Consider the following 15,886-nt stretch of genomic DNA (forward strand, 5'->3'; position numbering starts at 1 on the left):
GCCTAAAAAGACCTCGTCTGAGCGTAGTATCGCATGACAACAAGCTCAAATTGGTACTTGATCTTGTTTCTGCACTACATCCTAAAAAGGCTTAGATGGGTTAAAAGGGTTCTAGGTCATTCAGCTTCTACGGACACTCACTATTGAAAGTAATAGCGTCCTTACGATGATTCGTAACAACATCTACTACCTTCCATGAGGCCTCCACTGATTGGGGTTCCACCATATGATGCTCATGTTAAGGATTGCTCCTGACATGCAACTATTGGTCTTACCACCTCCTATCTCAAGTTACTCACAAAAGTCCGGGTTAGAACTTTATCTCATCACAGAGGAACCATCGAGCACCAAAAAGAAAATAAAAGAAAATAAAAAACAAAGCACACAATAATATATACAGATACAAAACACACAGATAAACAAAAATAGGCTTAACACACTTAAAACTGGATCCCCAGTGAAGTCGCCATTTTTCTGTAGCGGGGAAAATCTGACATCGAAGCCATGGGATTGACTCGAATCAATATTCCGTTTTGAAATCGCCACCGCGCTTTATTTTTTTCAAAGGAAAAGGGAAAAGAACGTAAAACCCAAAGTTTTGTTTTTAAAAAAAACAAGAAAGAGAACTCAGGTTCGGGTGTTGATTATATGAGGGGAAGGTTTAAAGCACCCCTCATATCCGTGGTACTCCACGGGAACCTTTTTGAAAATCTGTGTTGTGTGTGCTAAAAAACGATTTGTTTTATTTTCAAAATAAGCTCGGCAAAGCGTTAACCTTTGGGCCTACATACCTCCTCGGTGCAATGGAGAAGTCAGAGCTAATGTAGTTCCGCTTTTGGGAAAAACGTTTTTAAAACGAATAAACACTTTGTTGTCGTTAGAGAGAAATACTCAGCCATTGATCTTGAGCATGAGAACAAACAAGTTCTTTGCATCGCAAATGAAAGAAGGGCGCCAACTCGGATAAAATCAACGAGTATGCCACTAGCTCTCTCACACGGAAAAGATCTCGTTATTATCAATCAATTTCAAAATCGTGGGGTATAACCACTCGTTTCGACAATTAACGGTGTCTAAACTTTTGAAGAAAAGCCACTAAGGGCGAAAGATATTTTTAAGAAAAAAGTTTTGAAAAGATTGCAAACATAAGAATGTTTTGGAAAAAGGGAGAAGATTTTGAAAATTTAAGAATGGGAGGAGATGAAGAGGCTAACCTAATGCATAAAATAAAAGCTAAGGAAAGAAACGGTCTAACCGAATAAGAAGCCAACACTTGACATTAAGAGCCAAGGTAGTTTTCCCATCCTTTGGATTTATCAATACCAACACATTAACACTTGGGGATCCATATGAACTTATTGTCTTAGCACCATTTTTCATTAAGCACATTAAGATTCTGACGAAAATCGGGCAGAGTAACGGTTGTTTTCGGGTAAAATCCTTATATCAATGCCTTGGAATTAACCATCAAGGGCTTTCAAGGAAATACCTGCACACGTAAACATACAACAGAACAATGCCAGACAGACAGAACAATCACAGGATAGTAATAGAATGAGTCCAGAGGTACTAGGTCCATAAGTCCGAATCTCCAAAGCGCTAGGGATAGTAACCGATAGTCCAAAGAGAGCCTTATGTATTTTTTAGATTTTGGTTATTTATTAGTGTTTTAGCGAAAAAATAAAGTATGGTCCAAGTGGACAAAAGAAAAATAACAGAAGCATAAACATATGTCCAAGTGGACAAAGAAAAATGACGGAAGGTAAATATGATGAAATGATAAAGTAAAGCGATAAAGCGAGAAATATAAAGAGCGGTAATATAAAGAGCGGTATAGTAAAGGTGCGGAAATTAAAGTTAGTTGTTAAGTGTTAAAGATAACCATCTTGAAACTTGTCAAGTATGTTATCAAAGTTAGTAGGAAGATCTATGGTGAGTGAATGATGTACTCGGATTTAAATTCAATGGGGTTTATCAGAAGCTTGATAGAATCATAGCGACTACACGATAAAAACCTCCACAAGTCTTAAATCAACCGCATACAATTCTCTTCCATATTTGATCTTTTTTATTCGGGACACGAAATATTGCGCTATGTTAAGCAGATCGCCAAGTGATTTATGTAGAAATCACCCTACAACGAGGCCGGTCAAAACTTTATGTGCTAATGCATGCGAGAAGAACGATATGTAGATCGCTTTCCGAAAGCAATACCGCACGAAAAGAAAATAGGTAACGATCTAGTCTTTACTAAGAATCCATAAGAATTCTCAAAGTATTAAGACTTTCATCGATCAAAAGAAAAAAAGGAGAAGGAGAAGATAAAATGCATAAAGATAATCAACTCACACTATCATTAATATCATTCATCTAATATTATGGATTTGGTTCTTTCAAACCTATCAACATCCTAGATCCAATGATATTAATGAAATGGAGGAAGAAGAATAAAATTCACAAAAGATAATCAACTCACACTATCATTAATATCATTCATCTAATATTATGGATTAGGTCATTTCAAACCTATCAACATCCTAGATCCAATGATATTAATGAAGTGGAGGAAGTAGGAAGCCAAAACAAGCATAAAAAAGGCAAAAAAACACATTCTGCCAGCAGGAAATCGATTTACCTCTGTAGGAAATCGATTTCCTGAGTCCAGAGTTCAAATTTTTGAAAAAAAATAAGGTGGAAATCGATTTCCTACAGAGGGAAATCGATTTCCTGCACGCAGCATTCAAAAAATCAGCATTAGGAGGCATAAAACTTGACTTAAGCAAACATACAAACACCTTATGATCACATATCCATTGGAGCACGAATTTTCCATCAAATCACCATTAAATAGCACCAATATAGCATCAAAGATGCATTGAACACAAGCAACAAAGATCTACATCTTAGAATTGAGAAATTTACCAATTCTTGAATTAAAGTGTTGAAGTAGCTTCAAGAACAAGCACAAAGTGTAGATCCTTCAAGTATGGAGATGAACAATCAAAGAAAAGAGTGAAATGTAGGAGGCTTAATTCAAAATTAGCAAGATTCAATGTGAACCTTACTAATCTTATGAAAATGAACTTTGGGTGAGGGTTTTGGAAAGGGTGAGAAATGAATTTGCAAGCAATTTTTTGGCTCTCCAAGCTTGAGAAATGAATTTGCAAGAACTTTTTTGGCTATCAAAAGCTTGAGAAATGAGAGAGTAGAGGGCTCTATTTATAGAATTGGAGCAAGAGTAGTGGCAAATTGGTCTTTTTGTGTTTGGTGATTAACTTGTGTTTAATTGGTGATTAAAGTGGCAATTAAATGGTAAAATTGGTAAAATGAGGTTAAAGTGGGTTTAATGAATGAGTTAATTTTGATGAGGTGGAAAATTGATAAAATGATTAAATAAAAAGGTGCCAAAATGATGTCAAGCTTCCCTCCTTATATTTTTTTGAATTTTGCGCACAGGAAATCGATTTCCCACAGGGGTAAATCGATTTCCACCTTCCAATTTTCAAAAATTGTTTTCTTGCACTGTTTTGATTTTTGCCCGATCTTTCACCTGTAAAATATAAACAAAAGAGACAAAACATATATTTTTGATTTTGGTTAGTATAAAACAAATTAAAGAAAATTAGGTGCTTGATAGTTTCCCTCAAAGACGAAGCGAACATAACACCGAAAAATGAAATCTCAAGATTGTGATCTTGATTAATGATTGAGATGCAAATGATGTATGATCTTAGGGTCAAAAATTGGGGTATGACACAGTGATCAGTTGACATTCATCAGCTCTAATAAAACATGCCATTATGAGTGGACTTGAGAGATTACTCAAGTATCTTTGACACTTTAATTAAAGCTGTAAGGTTCTTCCATACATTCTGTTGAATATAAATAACCCTAGAATCTTTCTTTTACAATAGGGGTTGCACCAGAGGCTATGCAACGGAAAGTAGCCATACTTCAATAGAATTCACACACTTCTTACTCCATATTTTAATTGTAAGCATGACATCCACAGATTAAAAGTAAATCAACCCTACAATATGCTTGCTTCTTCAACAAGCTGCATTCTAGACCCTACTCCAAACATCTAATCCTGATCATAATCCTTAATTACAAAGATTACCTTATCAGAGTCTTCACTCCCGCATGAAGCTTTTGATAATACTCTTCTCTGTGTATAATGATTGAACAATACAATCCAAAGTCCTCACTCCCGCATGAAGTTTCTGAATTTTATCTTCTTGTCCAAGCATCATTATCTTCTTTCATCAAGAAGGTACAACGGCTCTGGTCAGGTTGGTCTAGTCTTCCACAAATAGGTCCATCCTCCACTTCAAGGGACCATACAATATGAACACTCCTTGTTCAAAAAATCTTCTACCTTATACACAACCAGAAAGTATCCCCCATGGATCTCATCCAGAAACAGACATGATGCTTGCTCTGATACCAATTGAAATTCTGGTAAGAAAGAACTCAGATGTCATATCAGGATGTCTTGACATCTGATCTGACATTATAAAACAGACAAGGTAGAAATACAAAAGAACAGTGCAGGAAAGCAATAAAAGCACAACAAAATTGTTCACCCAGTTCGGTTCAACCAACCTACTCTGGGGGTTACCAAGCTAGGGATGAAGTCCACTATTAGCAATATCAATTCAAAGTTAAACTCCCACGTTTACAACTTCTCACTTAATCACTACCTAATGACCATTCTACCTAGGTTCTCCCTAAATATGGAATATCTCTATTCCACTCCCAATCATAGCAATGATGTCTAGCAGTCAACACCTCAGCCACTACATCGACAACTCTTCACCAACATTCTAAGCACACAAAAAAATAAACTTGGAATTACTTCACAGCTTCTTCCAAGGACACAACTGCGCTCATTGCTTCACAGCTTCTGAGTGATTAAAATAAACCTTTTGCCTACAGGCTTCGAGGCACAAATCAGTGACCATCCCACAAACCGGGTGGTTCACTTACACGGCTAACCCTAAAAACTACATCTTGTCAATACTCGGCTAGCTTGCTTATTAGGTCACAAAGCTTCCTATTTATAACATATTCCCAACTGGACTTGGGCCTTCAATCACAACTTCATTTGCTGTTACAAATCAACATAATTCTTCTGCTAAAAGAAAGGTCTTTAATCATAAGTTTCCTAAATTGTCTCCATAATTAGAAACTATATGATCTTCAATATTCTGTTTAGATTCTTTTGATCTTTAAATCGTAACAAACTAACATAACAAACTGTTGCTAAAATTGCTCCACAATATAAGCTCCAAGATATTCTCCACAAATATCTCTATAAAATATGTTCCAAATAACAATAATAAGTTGTTACACTTTTGCAACAGATTCTCCTATAAAATCTTTCAACATTTAGTTTCCTAAATGTTCTCCTTGATCTCCTTAGATATAGCTCCACATAGGATCCAATGTTTTAGGAATATTCTATTTTTGTTATAACAGAATCCAAACTGTCAGCTCAAATACGATGTCATGACATCTTCTTCGACATGTTGTTCCAGCTGTTGAAACTTTTCAACACAACATGTTTTTCTATTAAATAGAACTTCAACCTGCTTTCTCTTACAAGTTATAATTCTATTTAACCTATTGCTGCTAAATTAGTTTTACCAAACATAAAGCCAATCTGAAAACATCTACAGGTGATGGTGAATACATAAAGGCCACTAGGAAAAACTAAAAGGTTAGAAAACTCGCTATGGGTATAGCAGTAATCAATACCAAACAACCTAAACCGGATCAGACCACGGTTAAATCCTAAACCGTGGTTGGGCAGATAGTTCAAAGAACTGAGAAACTCCAGGGTAATCCTACGGTAGGTACTAAATCTCCTCCTAATGGGGGAAGTATCCCAACCTATCTGGTGTAGCTAGTACATCACACTCTCTCTCTAATGCCTAAGGCATTCATAGCACGATCATCAGCATAAATGGTGGGTGTCATCTCCCTATCGACTAAGTCCTCAAACCTCCTCCTCTGACCTCTTCCCCTGAACGTGATACTCATATAATCTACTCGTGCCATTACTACAGTCAGTCACTAGCTAAAAAATGTAAATTAGCCTGAAATTTGAGTAAATCATAGAAATAACTAGTTAGTAATGACCAAATGTCTTTTTGAGTTAAACAAAAAGGAAAACGAAATAAAATAGAAATATGAAAATGAAATAAAAACGTTAAATAATAATAAAATTACGTAAAAATTAAAATTTAAAGATAAAAAAAAACAAAAACGATGGGTTGTCTCCCACGAAGCGCTTTGTTTAATGTCGCAAGCTCGACATTATTTTAGTAAGCAATTAGTCGTTAGATTCAGCCAGTGGCTGTAAAAACTTCAGACTAGCGGAGTAATCTTTGTTTTCAATGCAATGGTAGTGTTTCAAATGTTTCCCATTTACGATAAATGGGTCACTAGACTTACTTTTAATTTCTATGGCGCCACTTGGGAAAACCTTAGTGACTTCGAAAGGACCAGACCACCTGGAACGTAATTTTCCGGGAAAGAGTTTAAGTCGAGAATTAAATAGGAGTACTATGTCTTCTTCGTTGAATTCTTTCCTTGATATTCGCTTATCGTGCCATTTTTTTGTTCTTTCTTTGTAGATTTTGGCATTCTCGTACGCGTCTAGCCTAAGTTCTTCTAATTCATTAATGTCTAAGATTCTCTTTTCTCCAGCAGCAGATTAATTTAAATTTAGGGTCTTAATAGACCAATAAGCTTTATGCTCTAATTCTACCGGAAGATGACATGATTTTCCATAGACTAATTTGAAGGGTGTGGTTCCTATGGGTGTTTTAAAAGCAGTTCGATATGCCCACAACGCTTCATGTAACTTAGAAGACCATTCTTTCCTAGATGTGGCAACGATTTTCTCGAGTATTTGTTTAATTTCTATGTTTGAGACTTCGACTTGGCCACTCTTTTGTGGGTGGTAAGGTGTTGCTACACGGTGTTTAACTCCATATTTCACTAAGAGTTTCTCGAAGATTTTGGAAATGAAGTGGGAGCCTCCGTCACTGATGACGAGTCTTGGCACACCAAATCTTGGAAAGATTATGTTCTTGAAAAGCTTGATCACAACTCGTGTGTCATTTGTTGGAGAGTCTATAGCCTCAATCCATTTAGACACGTAATCCACAGCTACGAGTATGTACTTATTACCAAAAGAAGATGGAAAGGGTCCCATGACGTCGATTCTCCAAACATCGAAAACTTCTACTTCCAGGATGCTTTTCTGAGGCATTTCATCGCGTCTTGAGACGTTGCCAGTGCGTTGGCAACAGTCACAGTTTAAAACAGCGATGTGCACATCTTTCAATAGATTAGGCCAATAAAAACCAGATTGTAGAATTTTCGCACAAGTTTTAGATGTACTTGAGTGACCTCCATAAGGTGCAGTGTGGCAGTGATTTATTATGCTCTCGATTTCCTCTTCGGGCACGCAACGACGGAAGATTCTGTCGGATCCTCTTTTAAAGAGGATAGGTTCATCCCAGTAATATTGCTTAAGTTCGTGGAAAAACTTCTTCTTTTGTTGATAGGTTAGATCAGGTGGAAGAACACCAGCGGCTAGGTAGTTTACGAAATCTGCGTACCAGGGTGCAGCAGCGTGAGCTAAAGCCACTTCTACTAAGTTGTTGGATTCAATGGTTGGATGGTAGTGTTCTATTTCGTTAGCTTCCAACTGAGCAATGAGTTTTTCGTAAGGGAAATCGTCATTGATTGGTACTTGTTCGGGTTTCAGATTTTTGAGTCGAGAAAGATGATCGACTACGACATTTTCGGTTCCCTTTTTGTCTTTGATTTCTAAATCGAATTCTTGTAATAAGAGGATCCATCTTAATAATCTAGGTTTGGCGTCTTTCTTAGTTAGAAGGTACCTAATAGCGGTGTGGTCAGTGTATATGATGATTTTGGCTCCTACAATGTAGGAACGGAATTTGTCTAACGCGAACACAACTGCTAAAAGTTCCTTTCCTGTTGTGGCGTGTCATACCCCAAATTTGTCCTACCCTTTAACTTCTAACTGGCTTAGGCTTTGCATTCATGTACATACATCACTTAGGTCATAATCCATACCCATGCATACATATCATTGGTATCAATCAAAAACTAGCAAGAGAGAACTCTGATGGCAAGGAATTTCTTACCAAATGTGAGGATCTGAGGTGATTATGTGGCTGTGTTTTCATTGAAGTCTTCCTGGATTAGGGTTCCTCTCAACTCAGGGCACTGATTGAAGGGTACAAGCTCGCAAATCATCCGGTTCTTTAAATCAGGGTTTCTTTGACCAAAGTCAACCAGTTGACCTTCCGGTCAACATTTAATCAGGAGTGGATTCTATGAATGAGAAGCTCTCATACTGACTGTGTGGATGTGTTTGTTTGACTGGATTTGACTGGAGGAGATTTAATCGGGAATTTCACCAATAGTCGGAAAAATCAGAACAATTGACTTTTGGGGTCAAAATCAGAAGAATTATTCAAATATTGACTTTTGGTGGAAAATCAGTCAAGAAAAGTCAAAGAATGGATAAAATCAGGAAGTTCGACAAAAGTTGCTAAAAATAGAAAAAGGACAAAAATGGAAAGTTTCCAACACTTAGAAAAATTTTGATGCTTTAAATCTTGTTGAGCAGTCCACTTCAGCACTGGATTACACGTGGCAAATGACATTTTTTGGAGAAAATTCCAACATCAAAGTTGTTCCTCTCATGGAGGAGAACAACTTTGTAGTTGGACACTTTTTCATTTGACGCTTGTATGAAGAGTTAAAGTTGCTTGAAGTTACTGAAAATTCATTCAACCCCAAGTCATAATCCAAGTCACAAGCCAAGTCATGACCAGGCATTTCAGCAAACACGTGGCATGCCAAATCTCGAGCCAGTTTTAGAGCTCTACAAAAAGGCCATGGAAGCAAACGTGGTATCATTCTAATCCTTGCCATGCCTCCTATCCAACAAGCCATAAATCATTGATTTTGGTTCAGTGATCATTGAGATACACGTGCTCAAAGTCACGTCCTTGCAAAACTGCATGTTGAACAAGACACGGGCCAGTTTGCCAAATCTTGCTGCGCACGCGTATAGGCACCAATGCAGTAGCATACCTCTATGTTCCAACACCAATTTGAGTGAGTTATAGGCCATGTCTCCTGAACTTTTCAACATGGGATTTCTTCTATCATATGTCCTCTTCCATTTGAGCCAAAGTTTGTGCCAATTGATTGGGCGAGCATCGAGTTACGTCGGCCTAAAGTCCACTATCTGGAGTGGGAGAAATGAGCATCACAAGTGTTACTTGGCAAGATATAGTATGAGTTTGCAGCAGGCAAGATAGCCATGCATTTCTGAAAAAGTGATGGCACCATGAGAAACCTACTTCAAATATACTATGTTATGCACTTGCACCAAGTTGAAAGAGGAAATAGCAGCCGCAAGTCCCACACTCATGATACAATCTCCATGCAACCACACTCACCCTATATAACAAGAACACTTCACAAGCTTAGACACTACACTTCCATTTTCAGAATTCATTCTTCTCTTCTCTCTCTCATTTTTCTCTCGTTTCTCTCTCCCCACTCTTCTCTCTTCTCTCTTTCACCTCCAACCACCATCTAACCACCACAACAAACTCTAACCACCACCACACACCACCTCATCACCACCACAACAACCACTTCCGGCCACCATAACAAACCTTCACCGCCATAACAAACTCTTCAACCATCATCCTCCTCCGCCTCTAACCACCACCGTAGCCACCGCCAACCTCCATCGATCCGCATCGCCATCAACACCTTCGACCTCCATCATCCGTCGTTACCTACTGGTTATGTTCGTTTCTGAAGCTATCCTCAAGGCCAAGGATCTGAAGCTCTTTTCCCTCGCGACGTCAGAGTCATCATCATCTACACATCATCAGAGCAAATCTTGGAGTTCATCACCATTGTTGCATTCAAGAGCTAAGCATTGGAGGTAGAAGTTTTGCGAAGGTTGATTCAAGATTCGCTTCAGGTAAACGTCCGCTTCTCCTTGTGTTAATCATGTGATGAGGGAGCTCCATTGTGTGTTTGAATTACGCGATGAATATAATTGATATGTGCCTTTTCTTGTTTGTTACGGATAGTCAGTGTCGGCATGCGTTTTACATTACGTTTCATTACCGTCTTTATGCTCTGCGTGCAAAGTCATGGTGATTGATGATAGAAGCATGCCTTTTAATGGAGGTTTTGGCATGTTAGGGTTTTGTGATTGGTCTCTGTTTGCATGATAGGGAGAGGATCTAGGTAAACAAAGTGCGGATTTGGAATCTCCGTGTGAAACCGAGTGGAGCGATGTAGCTCTTTTGAATTTCTGGGGAAAATATGGTTGCTCCGCCATGTGTGTGGTCGGAGAAGATGACCGGAGCGGAGCTCCGGCGTCTGCATTCCATTTCCTTTTGTTTCCTCAGTCTTGACGTGGCATGTGGTAATTGGCCGTGCCTGTTAGAATATTCTGCGTTTATCCTCTTGCCAATGATTGGAATTTGATGTGGTGGATTCTGATTGGCCTGTGAGTTAAATTTGTCTTTTAGTGACTTAAAACTAGATGCACCAATTGATATAAGTTGACTCTTTTATGTCACGCTTGAATAACAAAAAACCACATGATAAAAACCATAGTGCAATAATAATTAAGCCTGAATAGTAGAAATGCAATAAAAAAATGAATTGAAGAGTGCATGCGTTGGGCTTCAGGCATTGGGCCTCACCCTCGTTTCTGAGCATCACCCCCTTTTTGCTTATGCTGTGACGCATCTGAATGGGTTGGGCCTTGTGCGCCCTGCTACTCCCACCCCCTTTATTTTGAGCCCGTGCCTGTTTCAAATGTTTTTAGTTCTTTTAAAAAAAAACTGCTTTTACACCCCCTTTGCGCAATAACAACAATAATAATAATTGATTTTTCTTTTTATGCTTCTTGCTTGATAATTCTTTTTCCTAAATAAAAAATGACAAAAAACATTTTCCACCCAATTAGATTTTTAGAATACTATTTTCTTTTATTGGACTTTTAATTGTTGTTTTCTTTGAGTTTTAATTGGTTGATAAACCATATAAATAAATAGTTTTAGTCTTTAATTCAAAATAGTTTCTAACATGATAAAAATGCAATTGCTTGTGATTGTTTTCGTAAATAGTTTAGATTTTGTTCCTTTCTATTAGAACTAGAATAACATAGATTTAGAAATTAGGAATAGTTCCCACTTTCTCATCCTTTTTCTTTTACAACATCAAAACATCTAATAACTATCAAAATAAAATCCCCATAAAAAATACAAAGAAAATACTTAAAAAACATTAATAAAAAAGTGAAAATCATTAAAAAGGGAATGGAAGCTTGAATCTCCCTTGCTTTAGGGAATCATTCGAGTGCTTGGATCTCCCTTGCTTTAGGGTTCCATTCGGGCGTAAGTTCCCAAATTCTAAAAGACACAAACCAAAGAGTAACTCGAGTTTCCCTTGCCTTAGAGATTTTCTCGAAACGCTCAAACTCTCTCTCTCTCTCTCTTCTCTCCTTTCTTAAGGGCATTTTTATCTCCGCTCTATTGCATCCTAGGCTGTCCCCTTATGCAAGAGCGCGAGCGTTAACTCCGCCCAACTAAAAAACACAAAAACAAACAAAACTATGGAGCCGAACTACGACGCTCTGATTCCTGAAAAGGATACGTAGGCATCAAGTCGCGGGGCTTGAACGAGCACATTTGTAAATAATTCCTTCTTTTCCCCGTATTTCCTTTTGCATGCATTCACATATAGGTAGACATAGTACACACCCTTTAGATAGAAACAAACATAGGTGGATACCATCGAGTACGATGGGCGCGAGGGGTGCTAATACCTTCCCCTCGCGTAACCGCCTCCCGTACCTTGATTCTCTGGTCGCAAGACCCTGCTCCTTCCTTTGTTAGGTTTCCTGGTATTCCTTTCCCTTATGGGATAAATATATTGGTGGCGACTCTGTTCATTTTTAGCGAGCGTGCGACATGGCGTAATTCATTTGGGCCTCGTCTAGGGTTCTACTCGTATAGTATATAACATGGAGTTTTTTATCTTTTCTATGTCTAAGACGGCACCTACAACATAATCGCTCGCGTCGCACATTATCTCGAATGGTTCGCTCCAATCTGGAGGTTGCATAATTGGCACGGAGAGTAATGCTTGTTTAAGCGTATGAATCGCTTCAGAACATTTGTCATCAAAGATGAATTCAGCGTCTTTCATCAGCAGTTCAGTAAATGGCTTGGTTATTCTAGAGAAATCTTTGAGGAAACGTCGGTAAAAACCGGCGTGTCCTAGAAAGCTTCTTATTTCTCGAACAGTTTTAGGTGGTTGAAGGTTTTCTATAACTTCAATTTTCACCTTATCCACTTCAATCCCTTTGTCAGACACAATGTGTCCAAGCATAATCCCTTGTCAGACCATGAAATGGCATTTCTCCCAATTGAGTACTAGATTTACGCTCACGCATCGTTTAAGTACTAATTCAAGGTTCGCTAAACATCCTTCAAAACTTTCTCCACAGACAGAGAAGTCGTCCATAAAGACTTCCATCATCCCATCTAGGAAATCGGCAAATATTGCCATCATGCATCTTTAGAAGGTTGCGGGTGCATTGCAAAGTCCGAAAGGCATTCGTCTATGAGCGAATGTACCATAAGGGCATGTAAATGTGGTCTTATCTTGGTCATCTGGGTGGATAGGAATTTGGAAAAATCCAGAGTATCCATCTAGATAACAGAAATGGGAGTGTTTGGCCAAGCGCTCGAGCATTTGATCTATGAATGGTAAAGGGAAATGATCTTTGCGAGTGACTTTGTTTAACTTCCTATAGTCGATGCACATTCTCCATCCAGTTTGAGTACGTTGTGCTACAGATTTGCCTTTTGCGTTATTGATTATGGTGACTCCTCCTTTCTTTGGTACGATATGAACAGGGCTAACCCATTTACTATCGGATATAGGATATATGATTCTGGCTTCTAATAGTTTTTGAATTTCCTTTTTAACAACATCGCTCATGATGGGATTAATTCGTCTCTGATGCTCTCTAGAGGTTTTGCAATCTTCTTTGAGCATAATGCGGTGCATACAGAGAGAAGGACTTATTCCTTTCAGATTTGGGATGTTATACCCTAGAGCAGTTGGATAATTTCTAAGGACAGTGAGTAACTTTTCGGTTTCCGTTCGTCCTAAATGGGCACTAACTATGACAGTTCATTTAAGTTCTTCGTCCAGGAATCCGCACCTTAGATCACTCGGTAATGTTTTAAGTTCTATGGCGGGTTTTTGAGGTCCAGGTATAGGATCAGGAGTCAGTGCTAGGCATTCACTTAGATGATCGTCTTGATATTCCCCATGCTAGTTATCATCTTCTAGGATAGGCGGTATAGGAATTCTTAGGATTTTGGTTTCCTCTAGTGGTTCGGACTTTATTTCCTTTACACACTCATCGATGATGTCAACAAAACAGCATGTATCAACTATAGAAGGTGCTTTGAGGAATTGAGAAAGAATGAATTCAATCTTCTCTTTTCCGACTTCGAAGGTAAGCTTCCCTCGTTTCACATCGATGATGGCACCAGCAGTGGCTAAGAAAGGTCTTCCCAGTATGATAGGAATGTTTGAGTCTTCATGAATATCCATAATGATGAAATCTGTGGGAATATAGAATTGACATATCCTAACGGGAATGTTTTCTAGCATACCTACAGGGTATTTAACAGAGCGATTGGCTAATTGTAAAGACATTCTAGTTGGTATTAGTTCGCCTGATTGAAGTTTTTCACAGATTGAGAGGGGCATCAAACTCACGCTAACTCCTAAATCGTAGAGTGCTTTGTCTATGATGAATTTTCCTATTACACAAAGTATGGCGAAACTACCAGGGTCTTTCAACTTAGGTGGCATATTGTTTTGGATAATAGCGCTACATTTCGCAGTAAGCATCACTGTTTCATTGTCCTCAAGTTTCTTTTTGTTAGACAGTATCTCTTTAAGAAAATTGGCATAAGATGGAATTTGTATTATGGCTTCTGTGAAAGGTATTGTTATGTTTAATTGCTTCAGAAGTTCTACAAATTTCTTAAATTGTCCTTCAGTTTTAGACTTAGCTAATCTTTGAGGAAATGGAATAGGTGGTTTATATGGTGGTGGAGGTACGTATGGTTTTTCCTTATCAGCTTCATCTCTAGCGCCGGTTTCTGGCTCAGTAGCTTTATTCGATTCATCATTGCTTTTTGCCTTTTCAGTTTCATTTTCCTAACTGGTTTAGTTAGGATTCTTGGATCTACTGGTCCATCTAATTCAGTCCCACTTCGTAATGTAATGGCATTAGCATGACCTTTCGGGTTAGGTTGTGGTTGACCAGGAAACACTCCAGCTGGAGCGGCAGTTGTTGCTTGTTGTTGGGCTACTTAAGAAATCTGGGTTTCCAGCATCTTATTGTGTGTAGCCAATGCATCTACTTTGGTTGCTAATTCTTTCACTAATTCAGAGGTGTGTACATTTTGGTTCATAAACTCCTTATTTTGTTGTGTTTGAGTAGCAACAAAAATTTCCATCATTATCTCTAGGTTGGACTTATAAGGTGCTTGAGGAGCGGCTTGAGGTGCAGCTTGATTTGGCTTTTGAAAACCAAGAGGTGCTTGAGGTGCGTATAACACATTGTTATTCTTATAGGAGAAGTTAGGATGATTCTTCCAACCTGGGTTATAGGTGTTAGAATACGGGTTTCCTTGAGCGTAGTTCATTTGGTCAGGAGGAATTCCATCTAGCAATTGGAAATCAAAAACAATATGTCCTTGTACTCCGTATAACTCGCAATTTGGAGCTATGGCAGCCACGGTGGCTGCGGGAGTCATAGATAGATTTTTGATCTTTTGAGTCAGGGCGTCTACTTTAGCATTGACGTGGTCTATGCCACTAACTTCGTACATTCCTCCTTTAGCTTGAGGTTTCTCCACAGAGGCTAGTTCTCCTCCCCATTGATAATGATTCTACACCATGTTCTCAATGAGTTGATAAGCTTCATTATAGGGTTTGTCCATTAATGCACCACCAGCGGTAGCGTCTAGAGATAGCTTGGTGTTATAGAGAAGTCCACCATAGAAAGTGTGAATGATTAACCATGGTTCAAGTCCATGATGTGGGCAGAGTCTAAGCATATCCTTGTATCTCTCCCAAGCTTCAAAAAGTGATTCGTTGTCTTTTTGAGTAAATCCGTTGATTTGGCCTCTCAGCATCGCAGTTTTACTAGGTGGAAAATATATTGCTAAGAAGACCTTTTTTCAGTTCGTCCCATGTAGTTATGGAACTCGAAGGTAAGGATTGGAGCCAAGCTCAGGCTCTATCTCTTAGAGAGAATGGGAAAAGACTTAATCTAATAGCTTCGGGATTGACACCATTGGCTTTCACTGTGTCGCCATATTGCACGAACACGGATAAATAGAGATTTGGATCGTCCATTGGGCTTCCAGAAAATTGATTTTGTTGCACGGCTTGCAACAATGACGGTTTAAGCTCGAAGTTGTTCGCCTCGATGGTGGGTGGTGCAATACTCGAGTGCGGTTCAGCTCGAGAAGGAGCGGCGTACTCCTTAAGCGGTCGGTTAACTAGTTCAACTATGTCTAGTTTTGGAGTTGGTTCTTCAGGAGTGGGAGTCAAATCTTCGGGAATTGGAATCGGGTCTACCTCAGGAAGTTCGTGGAGTCGACGTCTTATGTTAACAAAACGCTCGATTTCGTTGATTCGTTGTATTAACCCCCTCCTTATAAACGAGTATTTGGCATACAATCGTTCAAAGAAA

General features: G+C 38.7%; 1 protein-coding gene and 1 non-coding gene across 2 annotated transcripts; one reads left to right on the forward strand and one right to left on the reverse strand.

The window, feature by feature from the left end:
• Nucleotides 1–13,440: 13,440 nt before the first annotated feature.
• LOC131659532 (uncharacterized) lies at nucleotides 13,441–14,942 on the reverse strand. The gene is made up of 2 exons (XM_058928710.1): nucleotides 14,547–14,942; nucleotides 13,441–14,322 (listed from the first exon to the last, which is right to left on the reverse strand). Exons 1-2 carry the CDS (start codon nucleotides 14,940–14,942, stop codon nucleotides 13,441–13,443), a joined length of 1,278 nt encoding a protein of 425 aa, XP_058784693.1.
• A 274-nt stretch (nucleotides 14,943–15,216) lies between these two features.
• LOC131593765 (small nucleolar RNA R71) lies at nucleotides 15,217–15,323 on the forward strand. Its single transcript, XR_009281146.1, has one exon. It is a non-coding gene; the product is annotated as a small nucleolar RNA R71 (small nucleolar RNA).
• The last annotated feature ends 563 nt before the right edge of the window (nucleotides 15,324–15,886 follow it).

Source organism: Vicia villosa, linkage group LG3 (genome assembly GCF_029867415.1).
Source record: "Vicia villosa cultivar HV-30 ecotype Madison, WI linkage group LG3, Vvil1.0, whole genome shotgun sequence".
In the NCBI taxonomy this organism is placed as follows: Eukaryota; Viridiplantae; Streptophyta; class Magnoliopsida; order Fabales; family Fabaceae; genus Vicia; species Vicia villosa.

Excerpts from the sequence above, each read along its gene's own strand:
- LOC131659532 (XM_058928710.1), bottom strand. The coding sequence starts at position 14,942 with ATGACTCCCGCAGCCACCGTGGCTGCCATAGCTCCAAATTGCGAGTTA. Across the intron at positions 14,323-14,546 it reads TGAAAGAATTAGCAACCAAA|GCAAAAAGCAATGATGAATC; the intron begins GTAGATGCATTG and ends GAAACTGAAAAG.